The following is a 17,700-nucleotide window of genomic DNA, read 5'->3' as shown; positions in this document are numbered from 1 at the left end:
AAAATAAAATATAAGCAATAAAAAAAAATCCGAAAATATTAAATATTTAGTAAACAAACACAAGTATTTCATGTCCAAAAGGGGAGTAAAAGAAAGTGAATACTCCTCAAATCCTACCCCCCTTTTTCAGTTCATCCAAAAAATTACAAGAAATACATATTTTCCAGGAAAGTAGGAAGAAATAACCAGAAAATAAACTAACACCAAAAACAATTCAGTCACTAGGGCTTTTATTCTGAAGGCCGTGACAGGAAGTCACTGTTGTTCGGTGGTTTATTTTGACGCGGACAGCAGTTCAACTGTTGCACACAGCGGAGCGTGAATATTTCCCAACTCCAGAGGGTTTCCTAATGCCGGAGTAGAAAATGTTGTTCACTCCGACAGGTTTACCTGAATGTCTACGCGAATGGGAGGATTTAGAGAAGAACTACCAACAAATTCAGGTACGTTGAAACGACAGCGTATCTCCCGTGTCAGCTAACCCCTGTAGAGGTGCGCCCTGCCCGACAAGCTAACAGTCGGAGCAGGGTGGGAGCGGCCGGGGGATCCACCCTCAGCTGATAGAAAGGTAAATGTCCTGTGAAAACAAAAAACTCAGTGGAAATTGAAGTAGAGAAATGTAACCGCGTTGGCAACTGCTAGCGGAACTGTTGTTACATTGTCCGTGCACGACACTGTTTTGGGGGAGCACCGCTAGCCAAAGTTTATGGCCACTATATGTAACTTAAAGTGTGTCTCTTAGTTATGGATAGTACATTTACTCAAGTACATTTTTAACTGAGAATATTAACTTTATGCCACTTTATATTTTATCTATTTCGCTGCATTTCATTGTACTTATGAAGAGTGGAAATCACCAGAGGCCCCTGATTCGATATCATCACGATATGTAGGCCACGATAAAATATTATTTCGATTTTAAATGTTTTGTTATATGTTATTACAATACCATATATTGGTTACATGCAATGGAGTTTGAGGGCCACATTGAGAATTTTTTTTTTGAGACTTCGAGAATAAATTCGTAATATTATAAGAAAAAGTCATAATATTATGAGAATATAGATTTAGTTTTACCGAAAAAAAAACCCTGTGATTTATGAGAATAAACTAGTAATATTACGAGAATAAAGTTATAATTTTACAAGAAAAAAATGACCAAAAAAATGTGAGAATCAAGTTGTAATATTACGAGGATGTAGTTGCAATTTTACAAGAAAAAACGTAATTTTTCAAGAGTAAAGTCATATTTTTATAAGAAAGGGGATATTACATAATGTAAATCAACATATTGTCAGCAAACTTTAAAACAGGTGAGAGTGCAGGCACCACTGTCTCAGGTGTCGTGCTGTGCCACACACAGTTCAACAGGTAACCTGCTGACCTGGGATCTCGTCTGTTTTTCTCTGAACCTCATTTTTAATTGATGAACCAACAATTTAGACAATTTTGTAATGCTGTTTTGTAGAGTTTAAAAAAAATGAAGTTAACGCGCAAATTCTGAAATTGTGTATTTGACACATCCTGTAACATTGTTTCCCTTAAATAACTAGTATCATTCACATAATCCACAAATAACCCTTTATAAAAGGAGGTCAAAATAAAAGACAGGAGAGACTGAAGTCTTTGAAAGACTAGCCACAGTTTATGGCCCCGATGTATAACTGAAAGTGTGTCTCTTAGTTGTAGAAAATACATGTACTTGTGTACAAGTTGAAGTTATGTTTACTTTATTTTAGAGTTTTAATTTATGCTACTTTATATTTGTACTATTTTGCTACATTTCAGAGTGTAATATTTTACAGTTACTGATCAGACAGTTGAATTTTGAACAGAAAGTGCTCCGAGGCACTCTGAACTCAAAGTATCATTCACTGTGGATGTCAAAACATGATCGTGATTACAACACAGCTAACTGTGCAGCAACTGTCAGCAGAGGTCACATGCTGAGTGGAATACAATAAGCCTCTGTCAGTAAATAAAACAATTACAACTCACAGACACTATATAGACACATAAGTACAAGCAAGAGGTGGGTAATTATAATGAGAAATATCATAACAATAAAGTCTAATGACAAAAGACAAAAATTAACAACAAGCAAGTAACTTCCTCATGAAAGGACCTTTTTGTTATCTTTAGCCAATTAACTTCCTGTTGTTTATTGTGGAAGATTCACTGGTACGCCTCCTTTTATAATTTGGCACTGTACAAAAATGATATATGCTTTTTTTTTTCCACCCCCAGGACACACATCGTCTATATAAACAGAAACTTGAGGAAGTGACCAAACTGCAGGACAGCTGCTCGAGTGCTATAGCACGTCAGAGGAAGAAACTTAAAGAGCTCACTGCGTCACTAGAAGAGTAAGTATTGATCAGTGATTCAGTGAGCATCTGCTGGCAGTATCCTGTGCAAGAGCAGGCCAATACAGTACAACATGATGGATTACTTTTAAGGCCTTTTTTAATGGTCTTCTTGTAATGAACATTTTCAGCTTATTTAAAATACAGCTGCCCATATCTTGGCGTGACCCCAAAAGTCAGTTGTATCACTCTGTTTGTCATTACAGGTTCTGGTTCTGAAAGTTATCATTTTTGTATAACCCCCCGATAATGCATCTGACATGCCTCTTAAGCAAGGACCTATCATATTGTTTTTCGTACTTGTACTTTGGGTCTATATTAGAACATGTTTCTATGCTATAATGTTCAAAAAACACTTGATTTTCCTCATAATGTCTGTGCTGAAACAACTGTATTCACCCTCCGTCTGCTACATTTTGGCATCTGTCTCTTAAAACTCAGCGTCTCTGCGTCGTCTATGCAGGAATCTGAATCGAAATTAGGGAGAAATTAATAACATCAGCAGCCAAGATTAGATGTTTCCCTGACGCTAGCATTGACGTGTAGAAGTGTAGGCTGCGTGATGTGTTAGGGCTGGGCAATTAATCAAAACATTCACAACCTCTAACTGACGTAATCTTGCCCATGTCGGTTATATATATATTTTTTGCTTTATTTAATTCTGTAAATCCTTTCCCCGCTGGGGTAGTCAACCCTCACGTATCTGGCGTGAGTCTCACGCTTTTGGGCTTTGACTCACGCTCTAAAGACACCAAGGCAAAACTCCTGCCAAAACTCTGCGACAGCTGAAGTGTTGAACAATCATGTACTGAAGTGAACGACTTTGACTCTAGAATACAGCTGAGTATTTGACGACTGTATGTGCTTTCATGGCGTTTCATTATCGCGGATCAAACAGCTGATGGTCCGACCCGGAAAAGTCATGGAATTTTCCAACATTTTCCAGGCCTGGGAATGCCATGGAATTCATGAAATCCTTGGAAGTTTTGGAAAAGTCATGACATGTTTTTATATGTAGTAAAATGAGTTGTGACAGTAATCTCCCATAGATTAGCCTCTCACATAATGTTACATGACAGCACATTTATTTTCTGTAGATGCTGATTTAAAACAGCTCTAGTATGCGTTGATGTGTGAAAACATTTTTTAACTATCATATACGTTTCTTCATTTTCTCCCCCGCTTCGTCCCTCCCTCCATGTATGCCACTTAACTGGAATTATGTTTGAATAAGAGAAAAATAGCATTGTGACGATTGTGACGTAATTTAATGTGTAGGTCGATGAACTCCAAAGTTTCCATGCTATGTCGCATTAGTGCTTTTAAATTGTACTGCTTTTTTAAGATGGAGCAATGTTCATGTTATACATTGTGAGTGGTCGTGGAAATTTTATTTTGGGTCCTTTTTTATATTTTCAATGAAAATGTTTGGGGACCCTGTTATTCGGTTTACTCTTCAGTCTGTGCTGTGTTTTAAATGTTACATAATGAGTGTTTGTTTGTGTTTTTTATCCACAACTAGATGCAAAGACAACCATCCAACACCCAAATTAAATCCAGAGGATGTGGACACCATTGCTGAAATCCAGGACTCCATCAAAGACAGAGCAAATGCTTTCTCTGAGATGGAGGCTTTTCTGCCAAAAAAGAACGGGTGTGATTCTGTCGTATGATCCATTGTGTGTGTTTGGGTGACTGAGGAGTTTTTTTATAAAGTGCAACAATGACTGTCAATGTGAAGCTGTTCAAAGTTGTTGTACATTCACATGAAATGTGCCATAACAGCTCTAACAGATCTGATACATGAGCGAATAAAACACCCAATTCTGTTTGAAGCTTCACATTTCAAAATACCAAATTTATGTTTTATGTTAAATTTTATGTTTATGTTTAGGACGTTAGCATTTTGAACGACTGACACCTCTTTCTGTTTAGGTTATACCTCACTCTTGTTTTAGGAAACGTGAATGTTACACTCCTCAACAAACAGTCCAAGTAAGTCATGCAGATGTTCATTTTCTTATAACCCCAAATATGTCTTCAAAAAAAGTACAGTGGTGTCAACATCACATTCACATCGTTTCAGATTTGCTTACAAAGATGAATACGAGAAGTTTAAGCTGGTCCTTACGGTCATCCTCTTCGTGTTCTCCTTCACATGTCGCTTCTTGTTCAGCTACAGGTAAGATTCACCTACAACTTTTTGATGTTTGCTGAACTTTTCTGAGTAAGATTTGTGAATGTAGATGTGCACAATGTAGCTATTTACCAGGATTAATACACATTTGGTGCTCTAGGAAATATTTATCATAGTAAGACGGTGCATGTGGGGCGGACTGAAGATGAACGACAGTGCCCCCGTTTGTCCTGATAAAGGAACAAGTCACTGAATATACTGTGATGTCTAGGTCTTTGAAAATAAGGTAATGTCCAAACTAAATTATAAAAATGGCTTCATTCACGACAGTTATTAAGTCACCCTGATAACTCCCAGTACATGAATGCTAGAGCCTTACTGCTAGTATCAAAATTTCCAAACTGACAGAAGTTTTCATATTAGATAAGATGCAAACCTTTATTGATCCCCAGAGGGAAAATTTGCAGTTGCAAAGGCACATGGACAGAAATAAAGATACATAGAAAAAGTAAGCAATACATTATTGTAAGTACAGTGTATGAAATTAAATAAGAATAAAAATTTAAATATAAACTATGCAAGACTTGAACACAAAATTTCACGGCAAAAGTGAACTGGCGGCACATATACCGTATATTTAGCACATTACATAAACAAAACATGGTGATAATTAAGCAGGACGGAGCATGTGGGGTCAACTGGACATAAATACTTGCTTATATTTGGTTATGATTTGGTGATTATGAGCAGTATGCGCCTGATCAGAATCAGTGTAGACAGACACAGGACTTCTGCCTCTGCTGTACGGCTGGTTTGTTTAATCATTTCTGCCATATGTGTACATTATTTGTGTGTTTAACCTCTTAATGTTAATCTTTTTTGACGTTGTCTCAGAGCCCTTGATGCCCTGTTCAACTTCCTGTTGGTGTGGTACTACTGCACGCTCACCATCCGGGAGAGTATCCTCATCAGCAACGGCTCAAGGTCTGTGACACATTTAATGTCTCCACCGTTTTTTGTTATGTTTTTTTCAATGGTACAAGGTTATTTTGGTTAACTACAAACTTAAACAAGGTGTGACTAGTCCTTTTACTTAACAGAAAAAGTAAAACTAGTCTTAATAACTGACGCTATATTATGCACTTAAAAAACTATCCAAAATAAAATTTAAAAAAACAAAACAGGATATGTCTTTTGTTTTAGTCTCTGTCAATTCTTGGTCTTGGTCAAATTAGTCAACACAACAAGCATGAGAGGCCACTGTTGCTTATGCTTATAGAGACCGGGACTAATAACAACTTGACTGAAAAGAGTGAACTCACTCCAAGAACTAATTAAAAGTAAATCTTATTTTCTCATTTTGGGGGTCATAATATGCGCGACACGCTGCATATGGACATATATATAATGTCCTGCAACTTTTTTGTTTGATGTCACGCAGACCAAGCGTGTACCTACATCTAGAATAACATCGTGCAGGTCTGGCAGTACTGCACACAGTCCTGATCCTGCCTGTCTGTGTCCTTGTGTTGTTTCAGGATCAAGGGTTGGTGGGTTTTTCATCACTACGTGTCGACCTTCCTGTCTGGAGTCATGCTCACCTGGTGAGCGACATTACCCAACATATTACATCTTCTCTATAACTGCACGAAGCATTATCATAACATTGACGGCTTGGTGTCAAAACTTAATTATTAAAATGTTTTTACACTTTTGAATGTCATGTTTGTGTTTGTTCTCAGGCCTGAAGGTGCTCTGTACCAAATGTTTAGGAACCAGTTCCTAACATACTGTCTATACCAAAGTAAGAGACTCAAACTACACTACATTCTTACATCATAAAATATACATGTTGTACTGCTCAGTAGTAAACTGGTAAGGCCTGTTGTTCACAGTGTTTTTGGTTTGTAATGCTTTAAAATCAAGCAAATCCTGTTTGTGACCCCTTGTCACAGGATATAGTGTAGACCTGTCTTATGTTGTTTTGTAAAGCTCCAACTATAATCGTGTGCTCCAGAGTGATTTCTCCTTCTCATATTGTGTAATTTTAAGAATTTTTGAGGCCTGAAGAGGTCAAAGTGTCTTGTATTATGCAGTTATTTAAAACAGATAAAGCATAATTTTGTGTAACAGGAATCCAGCCTCCATGTACAAAACAAACCCTTCATACAAAATAACACATTCGTAAGAGGACATGCTGCAACCTAAAAGCATGAAAGACCATTCAGCGACACAGAGTCATCCTCTCAGACATCTGACTGTACTCAGTCAAGCTTTTGAGGCACGGGATTACCAACTTTTGAACTGTGTCATGTGTACAAGGCTTATACCAGAAGATAAGAAAGCTGCCAGTTTCAAAAGGAAAGCTGAAGTTGTTTGAATATACTTACTTTTTTTTAAGTGTGCGTAAATAACACCTAACATATTTTATGACTGTGAACTTGGTCTACAATTAACAACTTCTTTTCCTTATATGTTCTCTGTTCTGTTTGCAAAGTAGGCTTTGTCCAGTTTCTCCAGTACTACTATCAGAGCGGCTGTTTGTACAGACTGCGAGCGCTGGGAGAGAGACATAACATGGACCTCACAGTGGGTGAGTGCAGTCTGAACTGCTGTCAGTCACACGCTTGTTAGTTTATATTCATAATTAAATGACTCTGAAATCATACAAGGAGAAGGTGCAGAAATCAGCTACACGTAGCTCCGGGGTCAGTCTACCACTCTGGTCCAGACTGAAATATCTCAGCAACTTTTGAAAGGACCTCCATGAAATTTGATCCAGACATTAATTTTCTTCAGGTAATGAATCCTAATGACTGAAGTGATTCTCCTTCTTTCCATCTGTTGACAACAGCAGGTTCACAACTGTGGTTTTGAGTGAAATGTCTTAGCAAGTGTTTTATCAACTGTCCAGAATTTGGTACGGACATTATTGTCCTCCTCAGCATGACTTGTAATCACTTTTGTCAATCCACTGACTTCATCTAGTGCCATCATCAGATCAGAATTTCAACATTCAAGACCCAAAAAGGTTTATTGTCATCCCAAAACACTGCACAAAAAAAAAACAAAGCACTGAGGTCCCGGTAAAGCAACAATAACATAGGACACTAAAATCTAAAACTAGCAGAAACAACAAATAAATACCATGAAATAAAACCATAGTCTAAGATTCATAAAACAATAGTTTCGGATTAGCAAGGATAAAAACAGCACAATTTTTAAAAAAAAATGCATTAATTAATATAAGTACGAAAAGTCTCTGGTGTGTGGGTGTCATTGCAAATGAAAGAGTCTCCAGTGTGTGGCAGAGTTTGGCAAAAACTTTGGTTTATACCTAAATACCTGGAAAAACTTGAGTTTAGTGCTAATAAGGAATCCTTAGCAAAAATCTTAACGTTTATATCATGACACCTCATTGACTTTTACATTTTTCTTCACACTTTCCATCATGTAATGTCATTTTATCAGTGGATGACCATAAAAACACACTTAGCAGGGTACACTGTTTTTTGTGTGTCTTTTTCTCCCTTTTTTTTTTTTTTTATCCCTCCTACCCGTACATCTGTGGGGAGCACTGGGAGGAGGTAGTGATGGTGATGGTTTTACCATCCTCAAGCTTTTTTACTGAAAAAATAAAATAGTTACAAAAAACGTTTATGATTTTCAGTATAAAAAAAACAAAAAAACGAGAATAATGCCGGATAAGTCCATCTCAGCTCAGTGACTCTTGTCTTTCCTCTCCTGGTGTTCAGAGGGTTTCCAGTCCTGGATGTGGAGAGGGTTGACCTTCCTCCTTCCTTTCTTGTTTTTTGGTCATGTGAGTAGCCTCTCTCATAAAAGTGCTCGCTGCTTCCCTACGTCTAAGGCTCATTCATTTCATCAAGAAACAAAACATGGATATTTATCACTGCGTATTCCGAAGATTAAAGCGGATGAAATATTAATTAAAAATAAAAACAATCTGGGTGAAAATCTCACTTCAGATATGCAAAATAAAGAACTGGGAAATTTGATATCCAAAGTTACCTTTTCAGAGCATTTATGACTGTCGACTGTTCCTCCTCTCACAGTTTTGGCAGCTCTACAACAGCATAACGCTCTTCAAGATGTTTCAGCTCCCAGAGTGTAAAGAGTGGCAGGTTCGTACACTTCAACGTTCCCTCGTAAATTTATTCTGAAATTTTTCAGAAGTGTCGTACCACTTCTGTTTGGAGTCTGAATCCTGCCAGTGTTAAAAGGATTTCTGATGTCCATTTTGGATAAACATGAACAAAAATGTTTTTAAAGATCATTACAATGTATTTTTACTATAGATCTTGGCTCATAATCATCAGACTCTTTTTCTTCAATAAAAGTAAAATGTGTACAGTGACAACACATTAATGGCTAGTAGCCATACCAGCTTGACTGTCATGACTCAGATTTGTTAAAAAATGTAACAAATAAAGGTATATTTATGATTATCTGGCACTTCTGATGATTATCTGGCCAAGAAAGCAAAGCAATATTTTTAGGAAGTATTAAATACTGAGACTAGCTAGGGATGCTCAAGATCGGCCACTGTTATTTAGGTTTGGCTAAATTTAAAAGGAAAAGGCACCAGGATGTAGATGTTTGACACATTTTAGTGAGTGAAAAGTTAAAACATAATTTTAATTTGATGTATAGGCTATACATTTTTAAGATTGGAGAATGTTAGAATCACTTCAGGCCTACAGATGAAAAATGAAAAATAACTACTATTCATTTCCATATAATTTTTGTGGTTTGTGTAACAGCGTATTCTATTAGAGTTCTTTCAGTCACAAAGAGCACCTCACTAAGCTTTGTTTTTTTGCTGCGGTGCAGGTTGCGATGTGCGGCTGCTCCTACATGGTGCTCTTCATGGGAAACTTCTTCACCACGCTGGGAGTGGTTTACCAAAAATACATGAACAACCAGGACAAGCCAAAGAGCTTATAAAGCCTGAACAGAAAAATCACCAAAAATACTCCTGTTTCTGAAATGTGCAAAGTTACCATTGGCTCTAATGTTCTCTTTAGAGCTCTTTATCTATGTTATGGTTGTCCTAGTGGATCATTTACATTTCCTGCGACTTTTATCAATGTTGGTTTCATTTGTGTGAAAAATTATGGTCAAAGCAATTCGTTGTACGGGTCGGCCAAAGATGTTTTCACATTGACCTGTCCAAGAAAAATAAGTACCCTCCAGGTCTTTCCTATTGAGGCTGTAAGGTTGTGTATCAGGATGAATTGTACAACTCTGTTGAGGAAATGTTACTGAATGGACACAGTAATGGGGTTTGCATCATATTTATTAAGGGTCTGTTACTCAAGAGCTGCTTTGTATTTTAGCCTTACAGAAAGTGCTTGATTAAAACACTCCTCCCCAAAAAAAAGTTTGCATGTTTTTGTTTTTCCTCATAACAAAAACAGCAAAAATTAGAGAAATTCTGGAAAGCTAATACAAATTTGTTTTTTTCTTCTTTCTTCTCCCATTAATCATATAACAACCCCTCAGATTTACATTGTGGCCCTTTGAGGGACCCGAACCCAGAGGTTTGGAGCTGTCAGACTAAACCAGCATATTTAGATATATATATATATATATATATATATAATTAACCAACTACAGCTGATAAGACTGCTTTTACTAAATTAGGATTTTGCATGCAATACGTTTTTTCCTAAAGAATCTGAGTGATTTTTCACCACTGGTGAGTGGATAAGTATTTTACTGCAGCACGAATATTCAGCATTTTTAGATCTAGATCTGTCATGGTAACTACTTTTTGTGGATGATATATTGTCTTACAGATAATTTCAGGAAACAATATAGTAATTTTTAAGACCATGATATGTCACTAATTTACTGATATCATAATAACATAGTAATACAAGTACACCCTTTTTAAAGAGCAATGCACTTTAAAAACCTTATAATATTCAGACATGGGATGTAAAAAATGAATAAAACATAAATAAAATAAAAACTACACAACTTAAACAAAAAATCAAACTGAATCTCCGGCTCTTTTAACAAAAAATGTGCTCCATAAAATTCTGGCATCATTTTTGGCAAAATGTTGGTGATATTGTTATGTAACTAAACATACAAAGGCGATATCAAACAATATAGGGACATTACCTCGATAAATTGATTATTAATTATTGTGAGAGGCTTAATATGATCTTCTTATACCTATTTACACCTATAATGTGTCTGTTATAACAAGCGCATCCTGTTGTGTTGTGTTTCTGATGTACAAAATTTAATGTAAGAAACAAATTACATTTAAAGGGAAAAAAAATCATAATTTAAAGCTGTCTTAATACAAAAGTCAGGTGTTCATATGAACATTGGAACAGGTTTCACTTGCAGTAATAACTGTTGATACTGGCAGTTAAGAGGTACTGCTCTAATCAAATCTGTGGTTCTTGCTCTAATGGCAGTGTTTTTGGCGAGTACATGAAGCATTTATTGCATTACATCAAAGTGACCACAAGGTGGAAGTATTGTATTTTGACTGTGAACGCAATCCGATTCCATGTAAACACGCAAAGTGGATTTCATCCATCAAAACTGAAAATCTTTTCTTAGAGAAACATCATCACACTTTTCTTTATTTTTCCAAGTTGTGTTTTTAACGGGGATCCTGGGAGTCATTTCTCCAGATGGATCACATCTCTTTGAGTGTTTACAGTTCACCATCTGCTGCTGCAGGACTCTGAGGAGGATGAGGAGGTGTTGAACCCAAGTGCTGATTGTTCGCACGCCATCAGAGTCAATCGTCAATTTCAGTGAGTGAATGTTGCTAATCAGCGAATGCTTCAGAGTAATTGTAATGCAAACAAGACAATTATCAGGCCTCAGTGGGAGACCTGGACTCAGAGCTCTAGGGCCACATTTAGAGTCATGACTGGGAGCTAATGTTAATCTGGACTAATCTGGAATAGCGCCATGAGTTTCTGTGGTAGCTGGTTGGTGGCGGCCTTGGAAATGTCTTTTTGAGGAACGAATTCTGCGTGGAGTGTGGTTGCTACCTCCATAATCTGGGCGTCTGTGGTGGCACAGATGTCTTGCTTGATAGAGTTAATATCGACCTTCAGTGAGGTGATGGCGTCGAGAACATTTTGTTATTTTTTGTTGTGAAGGTGGGGCATGGCGGCGTGGTGTCTTCCTCTTGTTTCTCTGTTCTGGCTCTCGCGGTTGGCATTTTGGCGCAGTTTTCTAACTTTTTTGTCAGTCTCGTATCAGTGATTATACAGAGTTGGTTTGGGATTAATAAGTATCAGATTTCCAGGATTTTAGGACATTTGTCAGATTTTAGGACATTTGTCGGATTTTAGGACGTTTTTAAGATTCAGGACATTTCTAGGATTTAAGGATGTTTCTGTGGGATTTTCAGAAGTTTCTAGGATTTCAGGACATTTCTTAGATTGTAATTCATTGAGGTCATAAATAGGGTCTCTACAAGCTTTATTTTTATGCTTTTTGATGCACACCGGCACCTGATTTATACTTAAAAAGTACAAAAGCAATTACTAGTGTGAATCACTTTGGGTTTTTTTGTGAATTAGAAGACGATTGGAGAGCCACCTGGCACCCTATCAGGAGGCCAGAGTTGTCCCGTTTGCCATAAGTTGAGTATCACTGTTGTAGTGTCTTTTAAACACACATCGATATACTGATATGCAAAAACACAAAAAGAAAAACTTCATGAACACCATTATCATTGTAACTTCACTAGATAAAGCTAGAATTCAATAAAGCTTTGTTTCTTAGGCTTTATGATTTAAACATATCTGCAGCAGAGCCACAGTGGCAGAACACAAAGAAATGTGAGCTGTAAAGAAATTTGCACTTAAGATCAGAGGGAATAATACCTGAAATATTTAAAATGGAAACCAGCTTCACTCCCAATTTATTACAGTAGATCTTCCCCCACCCCAGCAAAAAGTCCTGGAAGAGTTAGTGCTGCAGGGCCAGAGAGAGCGAGCCTGGGCTGAACAAACGGGACGAGGAGCAAAGTGAACGGGGTGGTAGAAGGGGAGGAGGAGGGCTGGGTGTTCTCCCAGCCTGCACCTCTTTCATCTTTCTCATTAAAGCATGGAGCAGTGGGGGCCGTCAAGAATGAGCCCAAGGACATGGGGATCGGGGACTGAGTCTGAGCCTCGCATCAGGAGGTGGAGAGGGAAGGAGGGAACAGCCACAGCAAGCAGCCGGGCCGCCATGTCAAACCTTCACCTTAAACTTAACCCACCTTCCCTCTGGGACGCAGATAAAGACCTCTTATCTGCGCTCACCTCCTCTCCCGGCCTGGGAACGACTCTGGCAGCAGAAGGGAGGGCGAGAGAGAGGAAGAGAGGAGGTGTCTCTGGTTGAGTAGCTCTGAAATACACGTGCTTTCTCTCAGAGAGTGTGTATGAAAGAGAACGGCAGTTTCCATGTGGGACAGAGTGATTAAAAAAGAGGCGAGGAAGTAGTTCATGATAGAAGAGGTGATACTGAAGAAAGAGGCTGATCCAGGAGTGGAAATCTCACTGAGATATCACTGAGAGATTTGGATTTATGTTGGTGATAGTCTTTTTGTTCTTTTGTACAGCTTGTTGAGATGCTAGTTTTTTCTCAAGTAAAAAAATTGTCTAGTGTTAGATTCATTTTTTATGACGCCGTATTAGGGCCACTGTATTAACAAAAACAAACAAAAAAAACGGAGGGCAATATTCTGAGGAAGTAAGAATATTCTCTGAGTTTATAAAATCGCAAATTTGTGAGAAAAAAAAGTCACAAAATGTTTTTTTCGGGGATCAAAGAACCACAACACTTCACAGACTGAGCACCTGATAGCATCTGTGTGATGAGGTTGATCCAAAGTGAAGTGATGTGGTTAGAGATTGATATCATTTACATTGGTACCATTTAGAGGCATGTGTTTCCTCTCATTTATTGCAGCTCTTTCTCTCTGTTCCTGCATTAGTCACACACACCTGCAAAACTTCAAAACACAGCCGGTTGAACTTCCGTTACCTGATGAACCTCGGTGTGGCCTCAGGACAGTGTCGTCTTTGGTGGTTGCAGCTCAGTTATCTACCTGCAGGCATCAGGTGTTTGTTTTCAGGGCTCCTAAACTCTGAGATGTGCTTCAGACTCTCTCACTTCTCAAAGTCTCTGGATAATCCACTGACCCCGGTGTGAGCATGCTGACTATTTGTAAGGAAAGAAAGTAATTCCAATAAAAACACTGTTTACAGTCAGCTCTGTGGATTATGCAGAGTAGTCTAATAGAGGTAGTGTCTCTGGAAAGATATGTTGCTGCTGAATATTTAAATGTAATTCCTCAGTGCTTTGAGCAAACTAAGCATTAATGCAAAACCACAAACTTAATGCTTGTGGAGGCAGAAATCTCAGGAATATATATCTCAAATCCTGGACGAATGAAACCAAATGGATGGTTGCCACTAAGAGGAAGTGAGGAAGTCTGTTTTTGTTGTTATTTAGGTATTTTAAAGTTAGTTTTCACTCTCAGGAGTAGACTTTAAATGTTAGCATGCGTATATATCAAACCAAGATGGTAAACATGGTATACATTATCCCTGCTAATCATGGGACAATACTCCCGTAGGCCCAGATATGCAAGAGCCCCACTACCTCTCCTACACAGGAGCAAGACACACAGACTTTGTGGGGGGTTTGTGTGTCTTTTTAGCACATTGTGTCTGTTTTTTGCATCTCTTTGTGGTTGTTTTGTGTCTTATTGTAGTTGCTTGAACCTATTTGGTGTCCCTTACCCTATTTCTGTCACTTTGTGGTCATTTTGTGTCTCCATGTGGTTATTTGTTTTTCTTTGAGGTAATTTTGTGTCTGTTTTGGTTGTTTTTTTGTCCCTTTGAAGTAGTTTGGTGTCTTATTGTAGTCATTTAGGTCTTTTTTTAATGTGATTTAGTATAGTTTTTCAGTCATTTTGTGTCGCTTTGTAGTCATTTTGTTACCCGTGGTTGTCTTATGTCTTATTGTAGTCGTTTGCATGTCTTATGAGAAAATCGGAATCGTTTTTTGATCATTTTGTGTCGCTTTTATGTCTCCATGTAGTAGTTCTGTTTTTCTTTTAAGTACTTTTGTGTCTGTTTTGGCCGTATTTGCCCCTGTGAAGTATTTTTGTGTCTCCTTGTGGTTGTTTGGGGCTGATTTGTGGTAATTTTGTATTTCTTTTTGGACATTATGTGTTGCTTTGTAGTCATTTTGTCTCCTTGTGGTTGTTTTGTGTCTTACTGTAGTCATTTGGATCCCTTTTGAGGTGATTTGGTATTCTTTTTGGTTGTTTTCTATCCCTTTGTAGTCATTTTGTGTCTCCTTGCGGTTGTCTTGTGTTTCTTTGTAGTTGTTTTGCATGCTTTTGTGGGTTTTTTTTGCCTATTTAACATCTTTTTGCAGTTCCTTTGCATCTTTTTGTTACCTTTTTGTATCTCTTTGTGGTCACTTTGAGTCTCCCCGAGTACCCTGGTTGGTGCCTATATATATCTTTACATTGTATTGGACATGATAAAGTCTAAGTTATCTTCTTTTCATCAGCACTGCGCTGCTTAGATTTTAAGATCAGACTCAGATCTGACAAAGAAACACTTTGAGGAGCAGAAGAAGACACTCAGCTGCACAGCGCCTCTTCCAAAATGCCGTTTGATGGTTCAAGAAGAAGGTAGAAATGTTAAGGCACATGGCAAGCAAGCCTTATCCTTACAGTCTGCTTTTTGTGGTTGCTATAGGAACCCGCAGTCCAAACCCCCAGAAAGCCAGAGTGTGTGTAATCATTTCTGCAGAGTGGGGGAAGTCCTACCAGGGTTACTCCCAAAGAGCCGTGTTAAAATAAAGATGAATTCTCTTTTTTCTTTCTCACTCTGCAGGCCATGAAGATCTCTCTCACTCTGTCTCGCTCACATTTCCTCTCTCCTCATGCTTTCATTTAACAAGTGGATGTAATCATGTTCCCCTCTTATTAAATATGCATATTTAATTTGGCACTCAGATCATATTTCAATAGGTGAAGGAGTGGCTGTCGTGGGACTTAATTTACTAATGAGAAGGGGAAAGATCTGCAAGAGCACAGAGCTGTGTTTTCTTTATGACCCTTGTTTTGTTCAGTCATTTGCCTAAATTATATGGGATGCACTCTTTAAGTTGTAATCACTTGGATGAGACATTCATTGTCAAGTGCACACCAAAATTTAATAGCAACAGCCTCATGCCAAAATATTAAAATATTCTTTGGTGAAGAATAAATTAATTTGAACTCAGCATGATTTACAAACATCTGTCACTATAATAAACTTAGATGTCTTGTGCAAAAAGTATCTCTGTGTTGAAGAATGACAGGTCACTTATTTGTCCATTGACTGACCTCTGTGAGTACATCTAACAAAGGGTGGGATTTTTGTTTGTTTGTTTGTTTAATATTTCTGCTACATTTGGAAGGTAAGTATTGTACTTTTGGTTCTAGTTACTCGTTACTATGATGCATAGCTCTCAAGGCAACCAGTAGGTGTGATTTGCTAAGAAATAATCTGCCACATAAAACCAAATAATGCTATTTTTACACTTAAATTCCTGCGCGGACCCAACAAAGAAGATATAACGTGCTAATGGATAGCTGTATTTTCTGATCTATGCGTTAATCTAAGTAAGTTATCTTCTTATTTAGAGACTGTGCAAACATATTTCACTCTCTTTGATTTTAGCTAAAGAAAGTATGACAGTTCTCCAAGACTTCCTCTTGAGGTTAAGATTTGAATTAAAGATTGTACCCAACTACCTGATTACCTGATAATTTAAAGGTACAGTGTGTAGGATTTAGGGGAATATATTGGCAGAAATTGAATATATTATAATAATTATGTTTTCTTTTGTATATAATCAGTTGAAATCACAGTGATTTTTTTTTTTAAACCTTAGAACGAGGTGTTTTCGTATCTATTTATATCTACATAGGGAGCAGTTCCTTGTTCAAGGAGATCACCATGTTGTTTCTACAATAGCCAAAGACACAGTCTAAAAACTAGGGGCCATTCGTGTTTCCAAATGTTTGCATTGGCCCCATAGTTCTCCTACACACTTGGCACACAGGAGACGTTTCAGTGGGTTACAATGTGGAACCTAGATGCCATGAAATCCTACACACGAGACCTTTAAGTCACAAAACAAAGAAAAATCAATATTCCGCAGTAAATATAGACAATTTTAAATACACTGTGGTTCTATGTGTTTACAAAAATATACGGAGTCCGCATTTACAATTGTACACAACTGTGTCCCATAGAGTCCTTGACCCACATATAGGTAATATTCAGCCCTGAGGGGCCGAAGATTGAACAATGAAGTGGGTCAATAGGCCCACTCCCACACACACACTGTGTGCTCTTGTAAGCCAGATGGCCAATTTTCTCTGAGCCAAGAGAAAATTAATCAGAACACATTTTGTCCTCCGTCTGATTGAATACAATCACCCCACTCCGTTCAGAATAAACACCCTGCAGCGTCCCGCAGAGCACGGGCAGCGAGTCAGGTGCACCATGCTCATTCAACATGTATCCACACAATGGTCCATAGTGAAATACAGGAGGAAACATTTTTATTGTTAATACTACAGCTGTCATTTTGAGATGAAGTGTTGTAAAATATTTTTTACGTGTGTCCTCATGTTTCTTAAACATGGCTTGTATAAGTTTACTTCGGTCAGTGATTCTGAAGTGGATTTGCAGCAGTCGGCATGGACAACCACAGATGTAGAACAGAGGACTTTTATTTTGACAAAAATTCTGCACATATATGACCACAGTACAGGAAATTAAAAAAAATGACATGCTCTAAAATTTTTCAATCCCAAAGGCAAATACTGATGCTTGGTCAGTAGTACTTGGCATCAGACTTTAGTTGCAGTATGAGCTGCACAAGCCAGCTGCATTTTTGAAGCTCCAGGAAAGTGCCATAGTATAAAGACCTAGAAATCCACACACAGCAGGTGGCAGGGATGTTGAATGGGTCAAACAAACCCAAGTCTGTCACCTGTGAGCCAGCTGTTTGTGTCCAGTGTGAAACCAAAAGTCAATCGAGTTATTTTTATAACATTGCAGCATGCTAACATTATGGTTTTTTTGTCTAAACCTAACCACCGCTTTTGTTGCCTGAACCTAAGGAAGGGAC

General features: G+C 37.9%; 1 protein-coding gene across 2 annotated transcripts; it reads left to right on the top strand.

Annotated features, from left to right (window-relative positions):
* Nucleotides 1-277: 277 nt before the first annotated feature.
* tmem120aa (transmembrane protein 120Aa) lies at nucleotides 278-9,904 on the top strand. Of its 2 annotated transcripts, none has more exons than XM_042499538.1 (12): nucleotides 278-443; nucleotides 2,248-2,366; nucleotides 3,889-4,020; nucleotides 4,302-4,361; nucleotides 4,453-4,548; nucleotides 5,398-5,487; nucleotides 6,042-6,107; nucleotides 6,246-6,307; nucleotides 7,004-7,096; nucleotides 8,259-8,323; nucleotides 8,577-8,645; nucleotides 9,355-9,904. In XM_042499538.1, the coding sequence occupies exons 1-12, from the start codon at nucleotides 366-368 to the stop codon at nucleotides 9,466-9,468; spliced, it is 1,044 nt and encodes a 347-aa protein (XP_042355472.1). In that variant the 5' UTR covers nucleotides 278-365; the 3' UTR covers nucleotides 9,469-9,904. The 2 variants fall into 2 exon arrangements, with proteins under 2 accessions (XP_042355472.1, XP_042355470.1); XM_042499536.1 differs by having other exon boundaries at nucleotides 7,001-7,096.
* Nucleotides 9,905-17,700: the final 7,796 nt, after the last annotated feature.

The sequence above is a fragment of the Plectropomus leopardus genome, chromosome 13, assembly GCF_008729295.1.
Source record: "Plectropomus leopardus isolate mb chromosome 13, YSFRI_Pleo_2.0, whole genome shotgun sequence".
NCBI classification, from domain to species: Eukaryota; Metazoa; Chordata; class Actinopteri; order Perciformes; family Serranidae; genus Plectropomus; species Plectropomus leopardus.
This window is presented reverse-complemented; position numbering and strand designations above follow the sequence as displayed.